This window comes from Macaca nemestrina, chromosome 12 (assembly GCF_043159975.1).
Source record: "Macaca nemestrina isolate mMacNem1 chromosome 12, mMacNem.hap1, whole genome shotgun sequence".
Lineage (NCBI taxonomy): Eukaryota > Metazoa > Chordata > Mammalia > Primates > Cercopithecidae > Macaca > Macaca nemestrina.
In genome coordinates this window covers 113,599,219-113,625,277 of record NC_092136.1, presented here as the reverse complement: position 1 = coordinate 113,625,277, position 26,059 = coordinate 113,599,219, and the positions used below count along the sequence as shown (strand labels likewise).

Here is a 26,059-nt window from a genome sequence, read left to right as displayed (position 1 = left end):
GAGCTCACTGTCCTCTCCCAAATTCTGGCTGAATCTGCCTTCCTTGAGGAAGTCTTTCCTGAGTCTTCAGACTCAGTCAGACTTCTGGTATGTACTCTCTTTAGCACCTCGTACTTTTCATAGCAGTTTATCAAAGTCATAAATTTGCATTTATGTGGTCCTTTGTTTCATGAATGTCCCTGCTCACCATTGTGTCTTCAGTGTTGCACAGTACCTGGCACATAGAATATTCTCAATAGATATATATTGACTGACTGCTGGAGTAAAATAACTAAAGAAGGAATGTGATATGGTTTGGCTCTGTGTCCGTACCCAAATCCCATGTCGAATTATAATCCCCAGTGTTGGAGGTAAGGCCTAGTGGGAGGTGATTGGATTATGGGGGTAGTTTCTAATGGTTTAGCACCATTCCCCTAGTGCTGTCTCAAGATAAAAGTTCTCAAGAGATCTGGTCGTTTAAAAGTGTTTAGCACCTCATTCTTCACTCTCTCTTCCTCCTTCTCTGACCATGTAAGATGTGCCTGCTTCTCCTTCACTTTCCACCATGATTGTAAGTTTCCTGAGGACTCCCCAGCCAGGCTGCCTGTACAGCCTGCAGAACTGTGAGTCAGTTAAACTTCTTTTCTTTATAAATTACCCAGTCTCAAGTAGTTCTTTATAGCAAGGTGAGAACAACTAATACAGAAGGGTATTTCAGAAATAGGGAACAGCATGAGCAAAGGGGCTGTGGCTTATTTTGGAGATATTCTAGGAACAACAAGTGGCTGGCTTATGGAGGGGGCCTAAAGATGAGGACAAAAGATAAGGCTGGAAAAGTATGTTGGATACCTAGAAAGAACCTTCCATGCCATGTTAAGGACACTTTGTTCTTCTCCCATTAGAGACTGCACTAGAATTGTTGGCTTGACTGAGTTAGACTATAAGCTCCTTGAGAGTAGGTGATGGGTGCACCAACATCTCAGAAATCCCCACTAAAGAACTTATCCATGTAAGCAAAACCACTTGCTCCCAAAACTATTAAAAAAAAAAATGCAATATGCTACTCAAGGCTGCTGACTACTATATAAGACCACACAGTTTGTCATTTTAAATATACTTTAATCCATTTTTTTTTTGGTATTTAAAGCAAGTTAAATGGCAACAGTCACTCAGGGTTTGTTCACTGCCTATAAATATGCAGTAATGGTCTGGATCTGGAATAAGTTAACTGGATGGAATATTTTCCTAATTTTTCATTCCTTAAAGCTTTTCTCTTATTAGACTTCTGAATCATTCATTTCTTCATTGAGAAAACCACTCTCCAGAAGGCAGGATGGAAAGATCGTATGGTCGGGCCCCATCAGGCTGTGGGATGACAGCAGAGGGTCTGGTGGCTTTAACTAACCCAAGCGGATGACACAAACTGAACTTGAAGGGGCTGGGGACTTGTTTGACGGGACTGGGGATATTGTGGATGCACAAGGACCTTTCTACAGACAGAGACTAGATGAGATTAAGGGACACATTATTGACAGAGATGAAGACAAATGGGGAAATGGTGTGGGACCAAGGGTGATGTACAGTGCTTTCAGATTCTCAAGTTTTCATCTCCTCAGACCCATGCTCTCTCATCACCACCACCTGGAGCACCAACCTCCAACATTTCCAGAGAGAGAGAGAGAGGGAGAGAGAGAGAGAGAGAGATTACAGGAGGTTCATGTGATTATGGGGGCTGTCTAAGCAAGTCAGAAATTCACAGTGCAGGGAATCAGGATGGGGAAGGTCATGGGCAACTTTGAATCCACAGACAAGGGCTGAAGTTGTTGTCCACTGACAGGAAGAGAAGATCATGAGCAGGATGGAACTCCATAGGCACTGGCCAGAGCTGTGGTCCACAGGTGGAATTTCTTCTCTTCCAGCCTGCCTATTCAGTGAATACATGACTTGTGTGGGATGAAAACAGGAAAAGATCCTAGACAGGAGTCAGGAGACCTGGACTTGAATTGCCTCCACATTATTGTGGCATATTCACCTTTTGTGGCCTCAATTTTCTCTGATAGGAGAAGTGGTAGATTCAATGGTCTCTATCAACAAATTTCCAAGTCTGATAATTCTGCATGAACTAGAAGAACTTGGGTATTTTCGCTTGGGTGGAAGAGAAAGAGATTGTGACCTGTCTAAAGGTGGCAGGATCCATCTGAAGGACAGTTGAAAAAAAGCCTTAATGTTTTCAAAAATATCAAAACAGTGACTGAAGGAGGAGAGGAAACAAGAATTTCAAAGCTCATCCACAGATGGGCCTGGTGGGACAGGGAGTCATCAGTAGGAGAAGGTAGGGGAGCAGGGCCAGGACTAGAGTGAAGCTACATCAGCATCACCAGGGTGACAATACAGACCCCAAGGCCCCCATTCAGAGGAGTTATGCTTCAGCAGGTTTCAGATAGGGCACTCTAGGGCACACAATTTAAGGAGGCCTCACTCTTAGACTATTCAAATGCTGGCATTCCACTTGCTAGTAAGTATCTCCTTCAATTCTGCATCTAGGCTCCTGCCTTGTCTTAGAGTGGTTATTCTGCACAAACCAGAGAAATGGCTAGGGCAAACCAGAATAGATCATCTAGAATAGAAGGGCATAGCAGCAAGAAAGAGAAGAGAACCTTTTTTTTTAAAATTATATTTTAAGTTCTGGCATACATGTGCAGAATGTGGACGTTTGTTACATAGGTATACATGTGCCATGGTGGTTTGCTGCATCCATTAACTTGTCATCTACATTAGATATTTCTCCGAATGCTATCTCTCCTCTAGCCCCCCACCCCCTGACAGGCCCCAATGTGTGATGTTCCCATCCCTGTGTCTATGTGTTCTTATTGTTCAACTCCCTCTTATGAGTGAGAATACGTGGTGTTTGGTTTTCTGTTCCTGTGTTAGTTTGCTGAGAATGATGGTTTCCAGCTTCATCCATGTCCCTGCAAAGGACATGAGCTCATCCTTTTTTATGGCTGCATAGTATTCCATGGTGTACATGTGCCATATTTTCTTTATCCAGTCTATCATTGATGGGCATTTCGGTTGGTCCCAAGTCTTTGCTATTGTGAATAGTGCTGCAATAAACATATGTGTGCATGTGTCTTTTTTTTTTTTTTTTTTTTGAGACAGAGTCTCGCTCTGTCGCCCAGGCTGGAGTGCAGTGGCCGGATCTCAGCTCACTGCAAGCTCCGCCTCCCGGGTTCCCGCCATTCTCCTGCCTCAGCCTCCCGCGTAGCTGGGACTACAGGTGCCGCCACCACGCCCGGCTAATTTTTTGTATTTTTAGTAGAGACGGGGTTTCACTGTGTTAGCCAGGATGGTCTCGATCTCCTGACCTCGTGATCCGCCCGTCTCAGCCTCCCAAAGTGCTGGGATTACAGGCTTGAGCCACCGCGCCCGGCGCATGTGTCTTTATAGTAGAACAATTTGTCATCCTTTGGGTATATATCCAGTAATGGGATTGCTGGGTCAATAGTATTTCTGATTCTAGATCCTTGAGGAATCACCACACTGTCTTCCACAATGATTGAAATAATTTACACTACCACTAACACTGTAAAAGCGTTCCTATTTCTCCACATCCTCTCCAGCACCTGTTGTTTCCCGACTTTTTAATGATCGCCATTCTAACTAGTGTGAGATGGTATCCCATTGTGGTTTTGATTTGTATTTCTCTGATGACCCGTGATGATGAGCATTTTTTCATGTTTGTTGGCTGCATAGATGTCTTCTTTTGAGAAGTATCTGTTCATATCCTTCACCCACCTTTTGATAGGGTTGTTTTGTTCTTGTAAATTTGTTTAAGTTCCTTGTAGATTATGGATATTAGCCCTTTGTCAGATGGGTAGATTGCAAAAATTTTCGCCCATTCTGTAGGTTGCCTGTTCACTCTGATGGTAGTTTCTTCTGCTGTGCAGAAGCTCTTTAGTTTAATTAGATCCCATATGTCAGTTTTGGCTTTTGTTGCCCTTGATTTTGGCGTTTTAGTCATGAAGTCTTTGCCCATGCCTATGTCCTGAATGGTATTGCCTAGGTTTTCTTCTAGGTTTTTTATGGTTTTGGGTACATTTAAGTCTTTAATTCACCTTGAGTTAATTTTTGTATAGGTGTGAGGAAGGGGTCCAGTTTCAGTTTTCTGCATATGGCTAGCCAGTTTTCCCAACACCATTTATTAAATAGGGAATCTTTTCCCCATTTCTTGTTTTTGTCAGGTTTGTCAAAGATCAGATGGTTGTAGATGAGTAGTATTGTTTCTGAGGCCTCTGCCCTGTATCATTGGTCTATATCTCTGTTTTGGTACCAGTAACATGCTGTTTTGGTTACTGCAGCCTTGTAGTATAGTTTGAAATCAGGTAGTGTGATGCCTCCAGCTTTGTTATTTTTGCTTAGGATTGTCTTGGCTGTGTGGGCTCTTTTTTGGTTCCATACGAAATTTAAAGTAGTTTTTTTCTAATTCTGCGAAGAAAGTCAATGGTAGCTTGATAGGGATAGCATTGAATTGAGTAGTCAGGCAGAAAGAAGCCACCTCTGGTTAATCTAAAATCTGCTCTTGAAGGAGAGCAGAGCTGGTTTCAGCAGCTCCTGATCTCCCTATAATTGTGAGTATTCCACTGTCACACAACACCAGAGTCATCTCTCATACTACTCAAACATGACTTACAGAGGCTCAGGGCAACTGAGCTACCTTTTTCCAGAAGTGGGACTCTTGCAGATAGAAGAGGGCCAGCAAGACTCCCTAGGGGCTGTGCCAACCAGGGTGACAGAAAAGGTGGAGAGCTGTGAGCTCAATCATTTAGTCCTGCTTTCACTTACCTCTTTCTTATCCCAGGGGAAAAAAATGTCATTGTGGGGTAAAGGTGTACTTAATGATCTTGTCTTGTAAAGTGATTTCTACTCATCTGTTATTTTATTTTATAAATATTTATTGAATATCCAATGTGGTAGTTACTAGTGCTCTTCACCAAGTATTTCTGGCTCTGTGCTTTGTTGCATATTGTAGGATTGCATTTTCATGTTCTCCTTATGGTTGGGCAGAGGCATGTGACATCTTGGGCTAATGAACTGTAAGTGGCCAGAGCATTTAATTTCCAGTGTGAAACCCTCAAGAACCCTCTTTCTTTCAGCCATTGTGACCAGTAACATTTCAGATGGAGGCTACTCTATTGTCTTGGGTTCTTAATTGAGGATATGTGGACAAAAGTCCCCAGCTTGATCCCTGTGAACCTGAAACATAAGTAAGAAATAAACCTTTGTTGTTTTAAGCCACTGCAACCTGGGAGGTGCTCCCTGCTGCAGCATAACCTGGCCTATCCTGGCCTATATGCCTACTATGTACCAGACTGTGCTAGATACTGGGGACACAATGCCTCACTCCAACACAATGGATCTCTTTGGGTGGAATTTTGGCTGTGCGGCAGCAGATGGAGAAACACAGTTCTTTTCGCAAAGATGACGTAAGTCTGTCCAAGGTGATGGCATGCCATGTACCATGGAAAGGTACTCAGGGTAACTGATGATTTTTAAAAATACCTATTTTGTGCCACAACTTTCCCTCCTCCAATTCGTGCTGCTGCTACTAGGCCTAAAGAAAATGGAGAAGCTTAGCTGAGATAGTGCTTCCCCAGAATCACCAGGGTAAAAACAGACACAAGGACCCCCATTTAGAGGGGTGATGTTTCAGGGAGTTTCAGATAGGGCCAAGGGATAAGTGTTTTAGTAACAAGCTTTCCAGGGGATTCCAGTGAACCACCCAGGGTTAAGACCGATTGGCCTGGGGGCCAAAACTGTGAGGAAAAAGATCAGTCATGTTGCCTGATGCTTTCTTGGGTATCTTCAATAGGAAAAACCAAGTCCAAAGCAAACTCAGGGTTCACTGGCTAGGGCTTGCCCTGGAAAATTTGGAAATAAGCCTGTCTCAGCCTTCCGTTCCCTGGTGAGCTTCTCTCATTCCTCTGCCAGCCCTTTCCAAACCCTGTCCCTCCAGCAGAACCTGACTTCTGAGCCACTCCTTCAGGGCCTGATTAGGTACTGTCAGCCTGCAGATTCTACCATACGCTATTCCCAGCGTTAGTGTTTCATTATGGTCACTGTAAACCATGACCTCAGCATGACATTGTGGAACTTAGGGCTGCTGATTCTACTTGAGCCCACACTATCTACTTTTACCACCTATCCCCTCAGGTCACTCCTGTTGGTGTATTTGTTTGTCTTCTCAACTAGATTATAAACTCCTTTGAGAGCAGGGACTATAATGTATTCATATTTGCCATGTCTTTATTCATCTCTAGATAATTGACAGTTGGCTGTACTTTGTTTTAATTGTTGTTTTGGAGTCTTTAGTGATCTCTTTCCATTTTCATTACCCAGGTTAACAGATTAGAATCTACATAAAAATTGCGGTATTATCTTTAGAAACCTAGAAACCAAGGGGTTTAATAGAGCCTATTCTAGGATAACTTTTGTTGTACTAGAAACCAAAGGTTTGAATAGAGCCTCCTCCAGAATGATTAAGTCACAGCCAGCCTGATGGGGATGAGAATGGCCAGGGCTGGGGGCTGAGTTAGGGAGGATGCTGGCTGCCAAGACTTGTGTAAAAGTGATATGACCTCTCCCCACTAAGCACCCAAGCCACTACTAGTCTTCTTGAGGGAGAATCTAGATGAAAGGGGCAGATGGGAGGACCAAACTGGTCAAGAACTAAGCTGCTATATTCTCTCTCCATTCCAAGATGTCTGAATAGGAACAGCTCTGGTCTGCAGCTCCCAGTGTGATCGATGGAGAAGATGGGTGATTGCTGCATTTCCAACTAAGGTACCTGGTTCATCTTACTGAGAACGGTTGGACAGTGGGTGCAGCCCATGGAGGGTGAGTCAAAGCAGGGCGGGGCATTGCCTTACCCGGGAAGCACAAGGGGTCAGGGGATTTCCCTTTCCTAGCCAAGGGAAGCTATGACAGACTGTACCTGGAAAAATGGGGCAGTCCTGCCCAAATACTGCACTTTTCCAACTATCTTAGCAAACGGCACACCAGGAGATTATATCCCATGCCTGACTCGGTTGGTCCCACACCCACAAAGCCTTGCTCACTGCAAGCACAGCAGTCTGAGATCAACCTGTGAGGCAGCAGGCTGGCAGGGAGAGGGGCGTCTGCAATTGCTGAGGCTTGAGTAGCTAAACAAAGTGGCCAGGGAAGCTCGAACTGGGTGGAGCCCACTGCAGCTCACCAAGGCCTGCTGCCTCTGTAGACTCCACCTCTAGGGGCAGGGCATAGCTGAACAAAAGGCAGCAGAAACTTCTGCAGACTTAAACATCCCTGTCTGACAGCTCTGAAGAGAGGCGTGGTTCTCCCAGCATGGTGTTTGAGCTCTGAGAATGGACAGACTGCCTCCTCACATGGGTCCCTGACCCCTGTGTAGCCTAATTGAGAGACACCTCCCAGTAGGAGCCAACTGATACCTCATACAGGCAGGTGCCCCCTGGGATGAAGCTTCCAGAGGAAGGATCAGGCAGCAATATTTGCTGTTCTGCAGCCTCTGCTGGTGATACCCAGGCAAACAGGGTCTGAAGAGACCCTCCAGCAAACTCCAGCAGACCTGCGGCTGAGGGACTTGACTGTTAGAAGGAAAACTAACAAACAGAAAGGAATAGCATCAACATCAACAAAAAGGACATCCACACCAAAACCCCATCTGTAGGTCACCAACATCAAAGACCAAATGTAGATAAAACCATAAAGATGGGGAGAAACCAGAGCAGAAAAGCAGCAAATTCTAAAAACCAGAGCACCTCTTCTACTCCAAAGGATCGCAGATCCTTGCCAGCAATGGAACAAAGCTGGATGGAGAATGACTTTGATGAGTTGACAGAAGTAGGCTTCAGAAGGTTGGTAATAACAAATTTCTCCGAGCTAAAGGAGAATGTTCAAACCCATCACAAGGAAGCTAAGAACGTTGAAAAAAGATTAGATGAATGGCTAACTAGAATAAACAGTGTAGAGAAGACCATAAATGACCTGATGGAGCTGAAAACCATGGCACGAGAACTATGTGATGCATGCACAAGTTTCAATAGCCCATTTGATCAAGTGGAAGAAAGGATACAGTGATTGAAGATCAAATTAATGAAATAAAGCGAGAAGAGAAGTTTAGAAAAAAAGAGTAAAACGAAATGGACAAAGCCTCCAAGAAATATGAGACTATATGAAAAGACCAAATCTACATGTGATTGGTGTAGCTGAAAGTGACGGGAAGAATGGAACCAAGTTGGAAAACACTCATCAGGATATTATCCAGGAGAACTTCCCCAACCTAGCAAGGCAGGCCAACATTCAAAGGAAATACAGAGAATACCACAAAGATACTCCTCAAGAAGAGCAACCCCAAGACACACAATTGTCAGATTCACCAAGATTGAAATGAAGGAAAAAATGTTAAGGGCAGCCAGAGAGAAAGGTTGGGTTACCCACAAAGAGAAACCCATCAGACTAACAGTGGATCTCTCTGCAGAAACTCTACAAGCCAGAAGAGAGTGGGGGCCAATATTCAACATTCTTAAAGAAAAGGATTTTCAACCCAGAATTTCATATCCAGCCAAACTAAGCTTCATAAGTGAAGGAGAAATATAATCCTTTACAGACAAGCAAATGCTGATAGATTTTGTCACCACCAGGTCTGCCCTACAAGAGTTCCTGAAGGAAGCACTAAACATGGAAAGGAACAACTTATACCAGCCACTGCAAAAACATGCCAAATTGTAAAGACCATCAATACTAGGAAGAAACTGCATCAACTAACGGGCAAAATAACCAGCTAACATCATAATGACGGGATCAGATTCACACATAACAATATTGACCTTAAATGTAAATGGGCTAAATACCCCAATTAAAAGACACAGACTGGCAAATTGGATAAAGAGTCAAGACCCATCAGCATGCTGTATTCAGGAGACCCATCTCACATGCAGAGACACACATAGGCTCAAAATAAAGGGATGGAGGAAGATCTACCAAGCAAATGGAAAGCAAAAAAAAAAAAAAAAAAAGGTTGCAATCCTAGTCTCTGATAAAACATACTTTAAACCAAGAAAGATCAAAAGAGACAAAGCCATTACATAACAGTAAAGGGATCAATTCAACAAGAAGAGTTAACTATTCTAAATATATATGCACCTAATACAGGAGCACCCAGATTCATAAAGCAAGTCCTTAGAGACCTACAAAGAGACTTAGACTCCCACACAATAATAATGGGAGACTTTAACACCCCACTGTCAATATTAGACAGATCAACAAGACAGAAGGTTAGCAAGGATATCCAGGACTTGAACTCAGCTCTGCACCAAGCAGATCTAATAGATATCTACAGAACTCTCCACCCCAAATCAACAGAATATACATTCTTCTCAGCACCACATTGCACTTATTCCAAAATTGACCACATGGTTGGTAGTAAAGCACTCCTCAGCAAATGTAAAAGAGCAGAAATCAAAACAAACTGTCTCTCAGACCACAGTGCAATCAAATTAGAACTCAGGATTAAGAAATTCACTCAAAACCACACAACTACATGGGAACTGAACAACCTGCTCCTGAATGACTACTGGGTACATAACGAAATGAAGGCAGAAATAAAAAGTGTTCTTTGAAACCAATGAGAACAAAGACACAGTGTACCAGAATCTCTGGGACACATTTAAAGCAGTATGTAGAGGGAAATTTACAGCACTAAATGCCCACAACAGAAAGCAGGAAAGATCTAAAATCGATACCCTAACATCACAATTAAAAGAACTAGAGAAGCAAGAGCAAACGTATTCAAAAGCTAGCAGAAGGCAAGAAATAACTAAGATCAGAGCAGAACTGAAGGAGATAGAGACACAAAAAAAACCATCAAAAAATCAATGAATCCAGGAGGTGATTTTTTGAAAAGATCAACAAAATTGATAGACCACTAGCAAGACTAATAAAGAAGAAAAGAGAGAATAATAAAATAGATGCAATAAAAAACAATAAAGGGGTATTACCACCAATCCCACAAAAATACAAACTACCATCAGAGAATGCTATAAACACCTCTATGCAAATAAACTAGAAAATCTAGAAGAAATGGATAAATTCCTGGACACATACAGCCTCCCAAGACTAAACAAGGAAGAAGTTGAATCCCTGAATAGACCAATAACAGGCTCTGAAATTGAGGCAATAATTAATAGCCTACCAACCAAAAAAGTCCAGGACCAGACAGATTCACAGCTGAATTCTACCAGAGATACAAAGAGGAACTGGTACCATTTCTTTTGAAACTATTCCAATCAATAGAAAAAGAGGGAATCCTCCCTAACTCATTTTATGAGGCCAGCATCATCCTGATACCAAAGTCTGACAGAGACACAACAAAAAAAGAATTTTAGACCATATCCTTGATGAACATCTATGTGAAAATCGTCAATAAAATACAGGCAAACTGAATCCAGCAGCACATCAAAAAACTTATCCACCACGATCAAGTGGGCTTCATCCCTGGGATGCAAGGCTGGTTCAGCATATGCAAATCAATAAATGTAATCCATCATATAAACAGAACCAAAGACAAAAACCACATGATTATCTCAATAGATGCAGAAAAGGCCTTTGACAAAATTCAACAGCCCTTCATGCTAAAAACTCTCAATAAACTAGGTATTGTTGGAACGTATCTCAAAATAATAAGAGTTATTTATGACAAACCCACAGCCAATATAACACTGAATGGGCAAAAACTGGAAGCATTCCCTTTGAAAACTGGCACAAGACAGGGATGCCCTTTCTCACCACTCCTATTCAACATAGTATTGGAAGTTCTGACCAGGGCAGTGAGGCAAGAGAAAGAATTAAAGGGTATTCAATTAGGAAAGAGGAAGTCAAATTGTTCCCTGTTTGCAGATGACATGATTGTATATTTAGAAAACCCCATTGTCTCAGCCCAAAATCTCCTTAAGCTGATAAGCAACTTCAGCAAAGTCTCAGGATACAAAATCAATGTGCAAAAATCACAAGCATTCCTATACACCAATAACAGACAAACAGAGAGCCAAATCAGGAGTGAGCTCCCATTCACAATTGCTTCAAAGAGAATAAAATACCTGGGAATCCAACTTACAAGGGATATAAAGGACCTCTTCAAGGAGAACTACAAACCACTGCTCAACGAAATGAAAGAGGACACAAACAAATGGAAAAGCATTCCATGCTCACGGATAGGAAGAATCAATATCGTGAAAATGGCCGTACTGCCCAAGGTAATTTATAGATTCAATGCCTTCCCCATCAAGCTACCAATGACTTTCTTCACAGAATTGGAAAAACTACTTTAAAGTTCATATGGAACCAAAAAAAGAGCCTGCATTGCCAAGACAATCCTAAGCCAAAAGAGCAAAGCTGGAGGCATCATGCTACCTGACTTCAAACTATACTACAAGGCTACAGTAACTGAAACAGCAAGGTACTGACACCAAAACAGAGATATAGACCAATGGAACATAACAGAGCCCTCAGAAAAAAATGCCACCCATCTACAACCATCTGATCTTTGACAAACCTGACAAAAACAAGAAATGGGGGGAAAAGATTCCCTATTTAATAAATGGTGCCTGGAAAATTGGCTAGCTATAAGTAGAAAGCTGAAACTGGATTTACACCTTATAAAAAATTAATTCAAGATGGATTAAAGACATAAATGTTAGACCTAAAACCATAAAAACCCTAGAAGAAAACGTAGGCAACACCATTCAGGACATAGGCATGGGCAAGGACTTCATGTCTAAAACACCAAAAGCAAAGGCAACAAAAGCCAAAATTAACAAATGGGATCTAATTAAACTAAAGAGCTTCTGCAAAAGAAACTACCATCAGAGTGAACAGGCAACCTACAGAATGGGCGAAAATTTTTGCAATCTACTCATCTGACAAAGGGCTAATATCCAGAATCTACAAAGAATACAAACAAAATTTCAAGAGAAAAAAAAACAACCCCATCAAAAAGTGGGCAAAGGATATGAACAGACACTTCTCAAAAGAAGACATTTATGCAGCCAACAGACACATGAAAAAATGCTCATCATCACTGGTCATCAGAGAAATGCAAATCAAAACCACAATGAGATACCATCTCATTCCAGTTAGAATGGTGATCATTAAAAAGTCAGGAAACAACAGATGCTGGAAAGGGTGTGGAGAAATAGCAACGCTTTTACACTGTTGGTGGGAGTGTAAACTAGTTCAACCATTGTGGAAGACTTTGACCTTGGTCACCATGGCCATGACCTGGGCCAACTCATGATGAGTAAGAGGATGGCAAGCTGAGGCAAGCTGGGCAGCCCTGATATTCCACAGTGAGGCTCAGAGGTGAGTTGGGTCATCAGTTTGTTAGAGAGTAGAGAGCTTTTTGAAGGCTTTCTGAAAGCAAGCACTATTTCCTTCCTCCATCAACTTAATGGTCAAGAGAACGTCTTCTGATAAGAGCTGCTCCCAGAACACATTAGAAAGAGAGCAGGCTCTCTTGCAAAGCTCATAGCATTTCCCCCAAAATCTTCCTGAGTGAGCTTTTGAAAACACACCTCCATCCCTTTATTTATATAGTCTAAAACCTGTTAAGGCAGCTATAGCAGGTACTTTTTTAGGGTCCATGAGCCTCTTGGGATTGATGAAAATGTAATGTGTATGAAAAATTTTTTGGTGGAAATCATCAAAAGCTTTCTTTAGATTCTCAATGAAGTTCTTTACCTACAAACCTAAAAAAAAAACTCAAAACAAAACAACACAACAACAAACAAAGATTGGTCTAGAGAATAGAGAGTAAAAGTCTCAGCTCCTTGGCATGGTAAAAAAACTCATCACAACCTAGTCCTGTCCCACCCCAGCCACACTTTCTGTGCATTGGGAAATCTAGGCATGTGGTACTCCATTCTTTTTTTTTTTTTTTTGAGATGGAGTCTCACTCTATCGTCCTGGCTGGAGGGCAGTGGCATGATCTCAGTTCACTGTAACATCCACCTCCCAAGTTTAAGCAATTCTTCTGCCTCAGCCTCCCGACTAGCTGGGACTACAGGTGAGTGCCACCACACCCAGCTAATTTTTGTATTTTCAGTAGAGACGGGGTCTCACCATATTGGCCAGGCTGGTCTCGAACTCCTGACCATGTGATCCACCCACCTCGGCCTCCGAAAGTGCTGGGATTACAGGCATGAGCCACCGCGCCTGGCGGTATTCCATTCTTGAAAAGCCTCGTGGACTATTATCCTTAAGGACATTTGCATGTACAATCAATGTGATCTTTTCAAGTAACCAATTTTGATTTTGTTGATTTTCTTTATTGTTTTAGTATAGTCTATTTCATTTACTTCTGCACTAATATTTATTTATTTTTTCTTTCACTTGCTTTTGGTTTAGTTCACTCTTCCTTTTTTAGCTTCTTAAGGTGAAAGGCTAAATTATTGCTTTGAGATCTTCTTTTGTGATATAGGGGGTTGTAGTTATAAATTTCCCTCTAAGCCCTGTTTTTGCTGCTTTCCACACATTTTGTTATGTTGTGCTTTTGTTTTCATTCATCTTGGAGTGTTTTCTAATTTTTCTTGTGATTACTTTTTTGACTCATTGGTTATTTAGGTGTGTGTTATTTAATTTCCACGTATATGTGAATTTCCCAAATTTTCTTTTGTTGTTGATTTCAAATTTCATTCACTTGTGGTCAGAGAACATACTTTGTATAATTTTAATTCTTTTATTTACACTTGTTTTATGTGCTAACATATGGTCATTCATGAAGAAAATTTTGTATGTGCTCAAGAAGAAAGTATATTCTAGTGTTGTTGCATGGAGTGTTCTATTATAGATGTCTATTAGGTCTAGTTAGTTTATAGTGTCTTTCAAGTCTCCTATTTCCTCATTGACTTTTTGTCTGGTTGTTCTGTCCATTATTGTGGGTATTGAAGTATCCAACTATTATTGTCGAATTGTCTGTTTTTCCCTGATATGATAGTTTCTGATTTATATATTTTGGGGCTCTGTCAGGTGCAGGTGCATATATTTATAATTATTATATATTCTTGATGGATTGACTTTTTTTTTTTTTTTCAAGATGGAGTCTATCTCTGCCACTCAGGATGGAGTGTAGTGGCATGATCTCAGCTCACTGCAAACTCCGCCTCCTGGGCTGAAACGATTCTCCCACCTCAGCCTCCTGAGTAGCTGGGATTTCAGGCATGTGCCACCATGCCTGACTGATTTTTGTATATTTAGTAGAGAAGGGGTTTTATCATATTGGTCAGGCTGGTCTTGAACTCCTGACATCAAGTGATTCACCCACCTCAGCCCTCCAAAGTGCTGGGATTACAGGTGTGAGCCAACATGCCTGGCAGGATTAACTCTTTTATCATTATAAAATGTCCTACTTTGTCTCTCATAATGAATTTTGTCTTAAAGTCTGTTTTGTCTCATATTATTATAGTTATTCCAGCTCTCTTTTGGTTTCTGTGTACATGGAACCTCTTTTTCCACCCTTTACCTTCAACATATTTTGTCTTTAAAACTAAAATGTGTCTCTTATATATAGCATCTAGCTTGATCATGGCTTTAGAAATTCATTCTGCCAATTTCTACCTTTTAATTGAAGAGTTTCATCCATTTACATTTAGTAAAACTACTGATAAGGTAGGATTTATGTCTATTATTTTGCTATTTGTTTTTTATATGTCTTACATGTTTTTGTTTCATTTCTGCTTTGTGTTAAACAGTTATTTTCTAGTGTTCCATTTTAACTCCTTTGTCATTTCTTTTACTATATAAATTTTAAAAGTTATTTTCTTAGTATCCTGATAATTTCAATTAACATTTTAAATTATAACAGTCTATTCAGATTAATACCAATTTAATTTCAATAGTATAAAAAATCTTCGCTCTTATTACTTCCATTCTCTTCTTACTTTGTGCTGTATTGTCATACAAATTGTATATTTTTGCACTGAATGCCCATCAATACAGATTTATAATTATGGCTTTATGCAATTGTCTTTAAAGTTAGATGGGAGAACAAAAAGAATTACAAACAAAAAAATACATTTATACTGTCTTTTATGTTTACCTTTATACTTTCCTTTACTAGCAGTTTTTATTTCTTAATATGGATTTAAGTTACTGTCTTATATCTTTTTATTTCAGCCTAAAGGACTCCCTTTAGTATAGTTATGCATCACTTAATGTTGGAGATACATTCTGAGAACTGTGTTGTTATGCGATTTTTCATTGTGTGAAATAGAGTGTACTTACAGAAACCTAGATGGTATAGCCTACTACACGCCTAGGCTGTGTGGCATAGCCTATTGCTCTGAGGCTACAAACCTGGATAGCATATTACCATACTGAATACTGAAGGCAATTGTAACACAATACTAAGTATTTATGTATCTAAACATAGAAAAGATACATTAAAAATACAGTATAAAAACTTCATTATAATCTTGTGGGATCACTGTTGAATATATGGTACATTGTTGACTGTCATGTGGCACATGACTGTATTTCTTATAGGATAGGTTCACTAGCAATGAATTCTCTCAGTTTTTGTCTACTTGAGATTATCTTAATTACTTTTTCACTTTTGAAGGATAGTTTTGCTAGATACAGAATTTTGGTTGACAATCTTTTTCTTTAAGGAATTTGAATGTGCCATTCTAGTTTCCATGGTTTCTGATGAGAAGCCAACTCTTAACTGTTAAACTGTTGATTGAGGATCCCTTTGTATGTGATAAGTTGCTTTCCTCATGCTGCTTCCAAGAATCTTTCTTGTCTTTGGCCTTAAACAATTTGATTATGATGTGTTTATGTGTGGATCTCTTTGATATATCCTACTTGGAGTTTATTGAGTTTTTTTCCATGTACAGATTGATATTTTTCATCAAATTTGGAAAGTTTTTGGTAATTATTTTTTCAAATATTATTTCTGCTTCTCTCTTTCTTGGATGCTCATTATACACACACACACACACACACACACACACACACACAGACACACACAGAGTACATATTTTTGATGTTATCTCAAATGTCTCTGAACCTTTGTTCATTTTTCTCCATTCTTTTTTCCTTTCTATCCCTTAGACTGTATAATATCAATTTACTTATCTTTAATTCACAGGTTCTGTCTTCTGCCTGCTCAGATCTGCTTTTGAGCCCCTCTAGTAAATTTTTCATTTCAGTTATCATGCTACTCAACTCCAGAATTTATATTTGGTTCTTTAAAAAATACATAATTTCGATCTCCTTATTGATATTCGTTACCTGAGAAGATTATTCTCATACCTTTTTCTAGTTCTTTGGATATGGTTTTCTTTAGTTATTTGAATGTATATAGAATAAATGATTTAAAGTTTTCATCTTATAAGTTCAATATATGGGCTTCCTCAGGAACAGTTTTTATCAATTATTTTTTTCCCACTGTGTATGTGCCTTACTTTCTTGTTTCTTTGTGTGCCTCATAATTTCTTACTGAAAACTGCATTTTAAATAACATAATACAGCAACTTTGGAAATAAGATTCTCGCCCTTCCTCGGGGTTTGTTGTTGTTGATGTTGCTTCTTTGTGTGTTTAGCGACTTTTCTGAGCTAATCCTGCGAAGTCTGTATTTTTTGTCATGTGTGGCCACTGAAATTTCTGCTTAGTGTTCAGCTAATGATTAGACAGAGGGTGCCTTGATGCTTGGAACCAATAAGTCACCTTGTTTTTGCAGAGTGGCTCTGTGTGTATGTTGGGACATGCCTTCAACACTCAGACAGGACATTTGACAACTCCACCTTAGCCTTCCTGCTTGGGCAGAGCCTTAAGCTTAGCCCAGGTTGAGAGCTCAGGACCTTCCTTAGTTTTTTCCTGCAAATGTGCATAGCCCTAGGCATGTGTACCCTCCTGTGCGTACATATGGCTTTCTATATTCCTAGGAATATTTCTGAGCCTTTCAAGGCCCTTTATAGATATTTTATTCCCCCAGATTTTCTTTTTAAGGTTTTTGGTTAGCCGGTTTTTTTTTTTTTTTTTTTCCTCAACTGTTATCCATTGTTTTAGGCAGCCACAAAGTCCAACAATTGTCTCCAGTTGTTTTCAACAAATACCCTTGAAGAAAAAGCTGTTTACTCCAGGCAAGTTTTGAGACAGGTGAAATAAAGACAGTCTTGCAAATGGTATCTTCCAGGAAACCACTAGACAGGTCAAATAATTACAACTCTCTGGGAATGAGGATTTGAAGGAACTCCAAGGCTGTTCTACCCCTTCTTGTAGCTGCCAGGCTGCTGGTTTCCATGGTGATTGTCGTTTGTTGGTTTTCAAGGCTACTGCAGAGTTGGGGTGAGGGGGCTGGAATTGTAGCAAGTTAAAATGCTACAAGGCTCACTCTTCTTACTAAAATTATGTCATTTTTTTTTTCTTGAACGAAGACTTCCCAGATTGCTATAAACTTTTGATTAATTTCCAGAGTTCTGAAAAATTTGATTCTCACCATTTTTGCCATTTTTCTTATTGCTTTTAGGGAGGAGGAAATTTTCAGAGGATTTGACTCCTACCATTTTCATTGACATTACCTGCAATATATTTAAATATCCTTCTCTGTGATTGCTTTGTCGCTTCTCAAAACTCAGTTCAAATGTCTCCTCCATTGTGAAGCCCTCTTCTTTGTATCCTCAGGGCAGCTATTCCTCTATTCTCTTATACCTCTTGGTTTATGCCTTTGTTATTTCACTTTTCATAATAACAATTAGTTATATCTGTTTCTATCCCTTTTTTCAGTCTGTAAGCACCCAGTCTTTGACTTGTTCATCCCCCATGCCCAGGCTAGTTTCTGATACACAGTAGATACTCAGGTTTGTAGTCTGAAGAATATTGTCCTAGGATATCTCAGAGCCTAGCCAAGGGCTTCTGAATTCCAGCCACCATTTCTCTCCTTCTGCTTCTATAATTCACAGCTGACCTCTGTCTCTTCATTGTCTTATGTGTGCCCTGGTGTGATGACCATAAGTTCAGAGTTGACACACTGAGTGCATGATATAGTTTGGATCTGTGTCCCAACCCAAATCTCATGTCAAATTATAATTCTCAATGTTAAAAGTGGCCCCTGATGGGAGGTGATTTGATCATGGGGGTGGATCCTTCATGATCAATAAACCTTCATGATTCATCATCCACTTGGTGCTATTCTCATGACAGAGTTCTCATGGGATCTGGTTGTTTAAAAGTGTGTGGCACCTCCCCCGTCTCTCTCATGCTGTTGCTCCTGCCATGTTAGAGGCCTTGCTCCCCCTTTGTCTTTCACCATGATTGGAAGCTTCCTGAGGCCTCCCCAGAAGCAGAAGTCACTGCTTCCTGTACAACCTGTGGAACCGTAAGTCAATTAAACTTCTTTTCCCTAGAAATTATCCAGTCTCAGGTATTTATTTACAACAGTGCAAGAATTGACTAATACAGTGTATGAGGAAAATAGGGAGCAAAAAGTTAAATCCTGTGTGGGTGATATTCAGCAACAACAACAACAACAACAACAATAACAATAGCAGCTACTGTTTGCTGAATACAGTCTGTGCTAGACACCAGGCTATGGGCTTTATAGGCAATATCTCAATGAATTCTAACATCAACCTATGAGGTAAATACTATTATCCTCATTTTATAGATGAGGCTGAGTAAGGGAAGTGGGAGAATTGAGGTTGGATGAAGGCCTGACTCTAAAGCCTATATTCTTAACTTTCCTATCTGAGGGGTTTTTGAGCAGCCAGTTGGAGGAAAGAAAGCCCCACCTGTGTTTACATCCCCTAGGACCTATTCTGCCTCCTTGTCTAAAGAGATGTGCCTGCTCCCAGGTGTGTTTAGCCCCGTGTGGGCTCAGCTGGGTCACCTTGTGCTTTGAAACAAGATAGCACTGAGGGGCTCCTGCAGCAACTGGCTCCCAGGGCAGACAGGGGCAGAGGCCCCACTTCCCTGGCATTGGGGTGACAGATGTGGCCCTGGGGCAAGAGATGACAAAGATCTTCCATCATCACCCCAACAATTCCAACATAGTGACAGCCCCAGACTGCTAGAAAAGCCAACCCACATGGAGGCGAGATAAAATCCAGAGGGCTCAGAAACATTTCAACAAATGCTAGTATCAGTCTCCCCAGTACAGCTCTGTCAGCAGGAAGGGAGAATTCTGCCAGCATGCATGGGGCACACTTTTTGGCACAAGGGACCTTGTTGCTAAGCAGCAGTAGTTGGCCTCCCCTCCTCCCCATAACCTTTTCCTCTGTTTCTGTGTTTCCAGTTAGCAGATGGGAGGGGCTGGGGTTGCCTAGCCCAGCCCAGCCCTTGTGCTCCTTTCCTGCAACAAGGGGCCTATTCATGGGTCCTGAGCAGGGTTCATTGTCTCTGTGGCACGTGTCTGTGTGAGTGTTGGAGTAGGGATACAGGGAGGGGCCATGTGTGAACCAGGGAGACCTCATCTTCCAACCAAGCTTGCTGGGCTAGCTTTAATCAATGCTGGCCTGAGAACAGGAGCAGAACGCTGCCTAGTAGACCCTGAGGCTTTACAACAGTGTCACTGACCCTTATGGTAAGGCCATGCCTCTGTGCCACCCCTGCTGTGACCTCTCTCCCTTTCTTTCTCTCTCCCTCCTCTGCCCTTGGGATTCTAGGCTGGTGGAAAGAGCCTCCTGAGGCAGCTCTGGTACAGGGGCTGGATCCTAGCAGGGGCCCTGTTCGGCCAATTTCCTGTTTCCTCCCCAGGGACTGCCTTTTATTCTCCTCTTTTGTCCCTCTTAGACCTATCAAGTGCTTTGCACATACGTGGTGCTCAACAAATCATTATTATGTTGAACTTCCACTCAAAAAGAGGAGCAAGGAGTCCTATAATTTTAAAGGCCTTTTTTTTTTTAGGCTAGTACATGAGCTTGGGCAGTTGAATTTTGAGGTGGAGCAGTACATGAGGTGAGGCCAGTTTGTTCAAAGGCTGGGTTTAAAGCCAAGCTTCCTTGGTACTGAGGCAGGAGAAAAGACTGGCCATGCCCTAGAATTCTCTAGATCAGGCCTGCCTCTCCACTCAGAGGGACATCAGCTAAGAGCAATCACACAACCCCAGAGAAGAAATCCAAACCTCATCCTCTGTTGCTGCTTCTCTACTCTCTTATGGGTGCTTGATTGGCTCTCCCAAGCCTGCTGTCCTCCAGCTTCGCTGCCTGTGTCCTGTGAGTCTCATCTCTAGGCACAAGAAAGAATGTGTGTGGTATGCAAACCATGACCTCTGTTTCTCCTGGAAAAGCAAGGCCTGCAGCTCTTGGGAGGTCCAGTCCTATAGGTTCTGGGCTGTGGGTGGTGTGGGGAATAGGGAGGTGGGGCTGGTAGCTCATTCTATAGGCAAGGTGTTGGGGCTGCTGCCCTGGCTGTGAGCTGAACTGGCATGGGTGCTTTGGGTCCAGTGGAATGATTTTCGGGACAATTTGGAGGTGACTGACCTAGGTGAGTCTGACAAAGGCTTTCCTTCCTCCTGCCGGAGGGTTAGGAAGACTAGATCAGTGGAGTAGGAAGGCATGACTGGGGAGGTTTTGGTGTGAAAAGAACATTTCATGCGACACATGAAAATCACATTTAAGCCAGTGCTGTCTTGGAGTCAGCATTTCAGGCTTTTATTCTCATTGGGTACAACCCTATGCGTTGACAGGGAAAGACGCAGGGGAGACGGGAGTCTGCAGGGAAACGGGAGTTGCTTCAGTTTTGAGAGATTTTATCTACCCTACTGGATTATAAATTTTGGGGGGAAGGATCCACAGCTTATGTGTAGTTCTTATTAATATTATTATACTTAACATTTGTATTGGGCTTTACAATTTATAAAGCCATGTTAATTCACGATTTGTTATTTGTACCTCCCTCTCTCCCTCCCTCCCTGTTTCCCGTCTTTCCTTCCCTCCTTTAATGTACTTTAACTGAATTCCCACTTTGTGCCAGGCCCTGTGCTTAGCCCTGGGATGCAAAAACCAGTGAGGAAGGAGAGAGAAGGAAGTAAATGAGCACAATATAGGGCCCAACAGGTGCTGTATGCATTGAAGGAAGCTTCCTGGAGAAGTGACTTCTATGCTGAGTCTTGAAGGGTCAGTAGGAGTCAGTTACATGGGGAAGGGGAGAGCAGGTGCAAAGTCTCTCTGTTGTGAGAGTGACTGAAGGTACTGAGGTATGGCGTGTATGTCAGTGTGACCCCAAATTTTGCTGTGGAGGGAGCAAGTGCTGGCAGTGAGGATGGAGAGGTGAGGCAGGGCGAGATCATGGAGGACCTTGTGAGCCATGCCACGGAGATCTGGTTTGATCCTGAAGGCTACAAAGACTCATAGGGTAGAGATGGGGCTCACATACTCATATTTGCATTTTAGAAAGATTACTCTGACTTTATGGCATGGAGAATAACTGAGGGAGACAAGATACTCGAGGAGGGAGATTATTCCTTGGAAAGTAGGAGTTATTACTCTTATTTTACAAATGAGACAACTGACATTTGAAGAGATGGCCTGAGTTGTCCACGTTCACATAGTAGGTTGTAGACCTAGCTTTGAACTGTCCGGTGTTTTTTTTTTAAGATCTTATTTTCATTACTCCTCTTCATGGCTCATGAGCTTTAGGCACACATATGACTTACTCTGCTCTATGCTTTCTTATCCCCATGCCTTTGCTAATCCAATCTTCTTTGTCTGGGCTACCCAATGCCCATGTATATAAGCTCAAACCCTCTTCATCCCTGTGGGCCTCAGAGGCTGCTTTTTCTAGGAAGCCTTCTGTGATCACCTCAATGAGAAGTAAGCTCTTATTCTTTTGGATGATGATGGTAGTGTATTAGTCTGTTCTCACACTGCTATAAAGAACTGTCTGAGACTGGGTAATTTATAAAGAAAAGAGGTTTAATTGACTCATAGTTCTGCATGGCTGGGGAAGCCTCAGGAAACTTACAATCATGGTGGGAGGGGAAGCAAACACACTCTTCTTCACACGGTGGCAGGAGAAAGAAGGGCAGAGTAAAGGGGCAAAGCCCCTTATAAAACCATCAGATCTTGTGAGAACTCACTCACTATCATGAGAACAGCATAGGGGAACTGCCCCATGATCCAATCACCTACTATAAGGTCCCTCCCCCAGTGCGTGGTAATTACAATTCAAAATTACAATTCAAAATGAGATTTTGGGTGAGGGGAGAGCCAAATCATATCATTCTATCTTGGCCCCTCCCAAATCTCATGTCCTCATTTCAAACACAATCATGCCTTTCCAACAGTCCCCCAAAGTCTTAACTCATTCCAGCATTAACCCAAAAGTCCAAGTCCAAAGTCTCATCTGAGACAAGGCAAGTCTCTTCTGCCTATGAACCTGTAAAATCAAAAGCAAGTTAGTTACTTCCTAGATACAATGGGATGCAGGCATTGGGTAAATACACCTATTCCAAATGGGAGAAATTGGCCAAAACAAAGGGGTTACAGTCCCCATTTAAGTCTGAAATCCAATAGGGCAATCGTTAAACCTTAAAGTTCCAAAATTATCTCCTTTGACTACATGTCATACATCCAGGTGACACTGATGTAAGAGGTGGGCTCCCATGACCTTTGGCAGCTCTGTCTTTGTGGCTTCGCAGGGCACAACCCCACTCCTGGCTGCTTTCATGGGCTGGTGTTGAGTGCCTGCAGCTTTTCCAGGCTCACAGTGCAAGCAGTTGGTGGATCTACCATTCTGGGGTCTGGAGGACGATGGCCTTCTTTTCATAGCTCCACTAGGCAGTGCCCCAGTGGGGACTCTGTGTGGGAGCTCCAACCCTGCATTTCCCTTACATACTGCCCTAGCAGACGATCTCCATGAGGGCTCCACCCCTGCAGCAAACTTCTGCATGGGCATCCAGGTGTTTCCATACATCCTCTGAAATCTAGGTGGAGGTTTTCAAACCTCAGTTCTTAACTTCTGTGCACCCACAGGTTCAACACCACGTGGAAGCTGCCAAGGCTTGGGCTTGCACCCTCTGAAGCAATGACCTGAGCTGTACCTAGGCCCCTTTTAGCCACAGCTGGAGCTGATGCAGCTGGGACACAGGGTACCATGTCCCAGGCTGCACAGAACAGGGGGGTCCTGGCCTGGGCCACAAAACCATTTTTTCTCTCCTGGGCCTCTGGGCCTGTGATGGAAAGGACTGCTGTGCAGTCTCTGACATGCCCTAGAGAGATTTTTCCCATTGTCTTGGTGATTAACATTTAGCTCCTCATTACTTATGCAAATTTCTGAAGCAGGCTTGAATTTCTTCTCAGAAAATGGGTTTTCCTTTTCTATCACATCATCAAGCTACACATTTTCCAAACTTTTATGCTCTGTTTCCTCTTGAACACTTTGCTGCTTAGAAATTTCTTCTGCCAGATACCCTAAATCATCTCCCTCAAGTCCAAAGATCCACAGATCTCAAGACAATGTGGTGATTCCTCAAGGATCTAGAACCAGAAATACCATTTGATCCAGCAGTCCCATTACTGGGTGTATACTGAAAGGATTATGAATCATCCTACTATAAAGACACGTGCACACGTATGTTTACTGCAGCACTATTTACAATAGCAAAAACTTGGAACCAATTCAAATGCCCATCAATGATAGACTGGATAAAGAAAATGTGGCACATATATACCATGGAATACTATGCAGTCATAAAAAAGAATGAGATCATGTCCCTTGCAGAGATATGGATGAAGCTGGAAGCCATCATTCTCAGCAAACTAACACAGAAACAGAAAACCAAACACCACATGTTCTCACTCGTAAGTGGGAGCTGAAGAATGAGAACACATGGACATGGGGAGGGGAACAACACACCCCGGTGCCTGTCTGGGAGTGGGGGACAAGGGGAGGGAGAGCATTAGGACAAATACCTAAGGCATGTGGGGCTTAAAACCTAGATGACAGGTTGAAAGGTGCAGCAAACCACCATGGCACATGTAATACCTATGTAACAAACCTGTACGTTCTGCGCATGTATCCTGGAAGTTAAAGTAAAATAAAAGAGTAGACTATATGTCACATGGTTTCATTTATATGAAACTATAAAAAAGGGAACTCTAATACACAGTGAGAGAAACAAATCAGTGATTTTCCAGGGCTGTGGGTTGGGGAGGAGTTAATTGCAAAAAGGCAGAAGGGAAATTTCTGGGGTGACCTTAATGTCCTATATTTTGACTGTGTTGGTCATGTGGGTTATATCTTTGTCAAAGTTATTGATCTGAGAACTTAAAATGTATGCAATATTTTCAGTGTGCATTATGCCTCAATAAAGTTGAACAAAACACCCCCTGCTCCCTGCCCCCCCAAAAAAGAAAAACAAACAAAAAACCACCAAAGTTCCACAGATCTCTAGGGCAGGGGCAAAATGCCTCCAGTTTTTTGCTAAAGCATAGCAAGAGTCACCTTTCCTCCAGTTTCCAAGAAGTTCCTCATCTCCATCTGAGACCACCTCAGCCTGGACTTCATTGTCCACATCACCATCAGTGTTTTGGTCAAAACCATTTAACAAGTCTCTAGGAAGTTCTAAACTTTCCCACATCTTCCTGTCTTCTTCTGAGCCCTCCAAACTATTCCAACCTCTACCTGTTACCCAGTTCCAAAGTTACTTCCACATATTTAGGTATCTTTACAGCAGCACAAATTTACTGTATTAGTTTGTTCTCACACTGCTATAAAGGACTACTAGAGACGGAGTAATTTATAAAGCAAGAGGTTTAATTGACTCACAGTTCCGCATAGCTGGGAGGCCTCAGGAAACTTACAATCATGGCAGAAGGGGAAGCAAACATGTCCTTCTTCACATGGTTACAGGAGAGAGAAGTGCAGAGTGGAGAGGGGAAAAGCCCCATGTAAAACCATCAGATCTCGTGAGAACTCACTCACTATCATGAGAACAACATTTGGGAACTGCCCCTGTGATTTAACCACCTCCCACGAGATCCCTACCCCAACACATGGGGATTCCAATTTGGATTGCAATTCAAGATGAGATTTTGGGTGGGGACACAGCTAAACCGTATCAGGTAGTTTAGCTGAACTTTTCTTCTGTCATTTAACATATTGTGCTTTACATGACTTATCCTCAGGACCAGACTACAGGTTCTTTGATGCAGTCAGAGTTGGGAGTGGTCTGCGCTGGTTTATTCTGAACTCCCGATAGTGTCCCTTATAGTGACCTGTGCGCTTGGACCAAATATCTATGGAATGAATGAATGGGTGGGTGGGTGATTTGTGGAGGGGCACTTCTTCTTCCGAGATAGGAGGGAATGAAGAAGGGTGGGATCTTGAAGCTGAAGGAGGGTGTTGAGGGACTTTAGCAGATGCCTTCAATGTTTATGGAAGATGAAGGAGTGGCTAAGAGTGTGGGCTTTGGAGTGGGACAAATCTGCATTCAAGTGTTTGCTACTGGCCATGTGAGAGTAAGGACAGTGGGGTTAGGGGCCCCAGGAGGGCACGGGGGGCCTGGCAAGGTATTTGTGGGAATATACAGGGAGTCCCCAAGATGAATAGAGGTTTACAAGTGGCAATGGAAGCACGACTGGGGTTAAAGAATGGGGAATTGGACTTGGCTGTGACTTCTCTCAGCAATCCTTGATGTGGGAATCCTGGGTGTCTGACACTTACTTCCCCAGAGCCTGATGCTGGATGACCAAGCCCCTGCAGAGGCCCAGTATGCAGAGGAGGGCCCAGGATCTGGGATCTTCAGAGCAGAGCCTGGAGACCAGCAGCATCCCAGTAGGCCAGACTGGGTCATAAGGGAATGACAGGGTGGGGACAGTGGAGGGCAATCATCCTACATTTCCTGGATCCTCCTTGGGGTCAGCCCCACATGATTGATGGTGAGAGGCTGTCTCACTCTTTATCCCCAGACCTGCTTTTGCTTCCCATTTCCCACTTTAGGGATTGAGTGGGATTTGTGGGCTTCAGTGATCAGGCCCTTTCCATCCTCCCCTGCCCCCACCCCCTCCCTAATCTGGGCTGATGGGACAG

At 42.3% G+C, this 26,059-nt stretch overlaps 1 protein-coding gene across 13 annotated transcripts in view; it reads left to right on the top strand.

Annotated features, from left to right (window-relative positions):
• The window catches only part of LOC105493584 (transmembrane serine protease 5), a 51,044-nt gene that overhangs the window by 12,690 nt on the left and 12,295 nt on the right, over window positions 1-26,059 (top strand). The window contains exons 2-3 of one of the 13 annotated variants that reach the window (XM_071075596.1): window positions 6,737-6,873; window positions 25,702-25,804. In XM_071075596.1, coding sequence (XP_070931697.1) covers window positions 25,708-25,804 — 97 coding nt within the window. In that variant the 5' untranslated portion in view covers window positions 6,737-6,873; window positions 25,702-25,707. The other 12 variants (XM_071075597.1, XM_071075598.1, XM_071075602.1 and 9 more) reach the window with 12 other exon arrangements.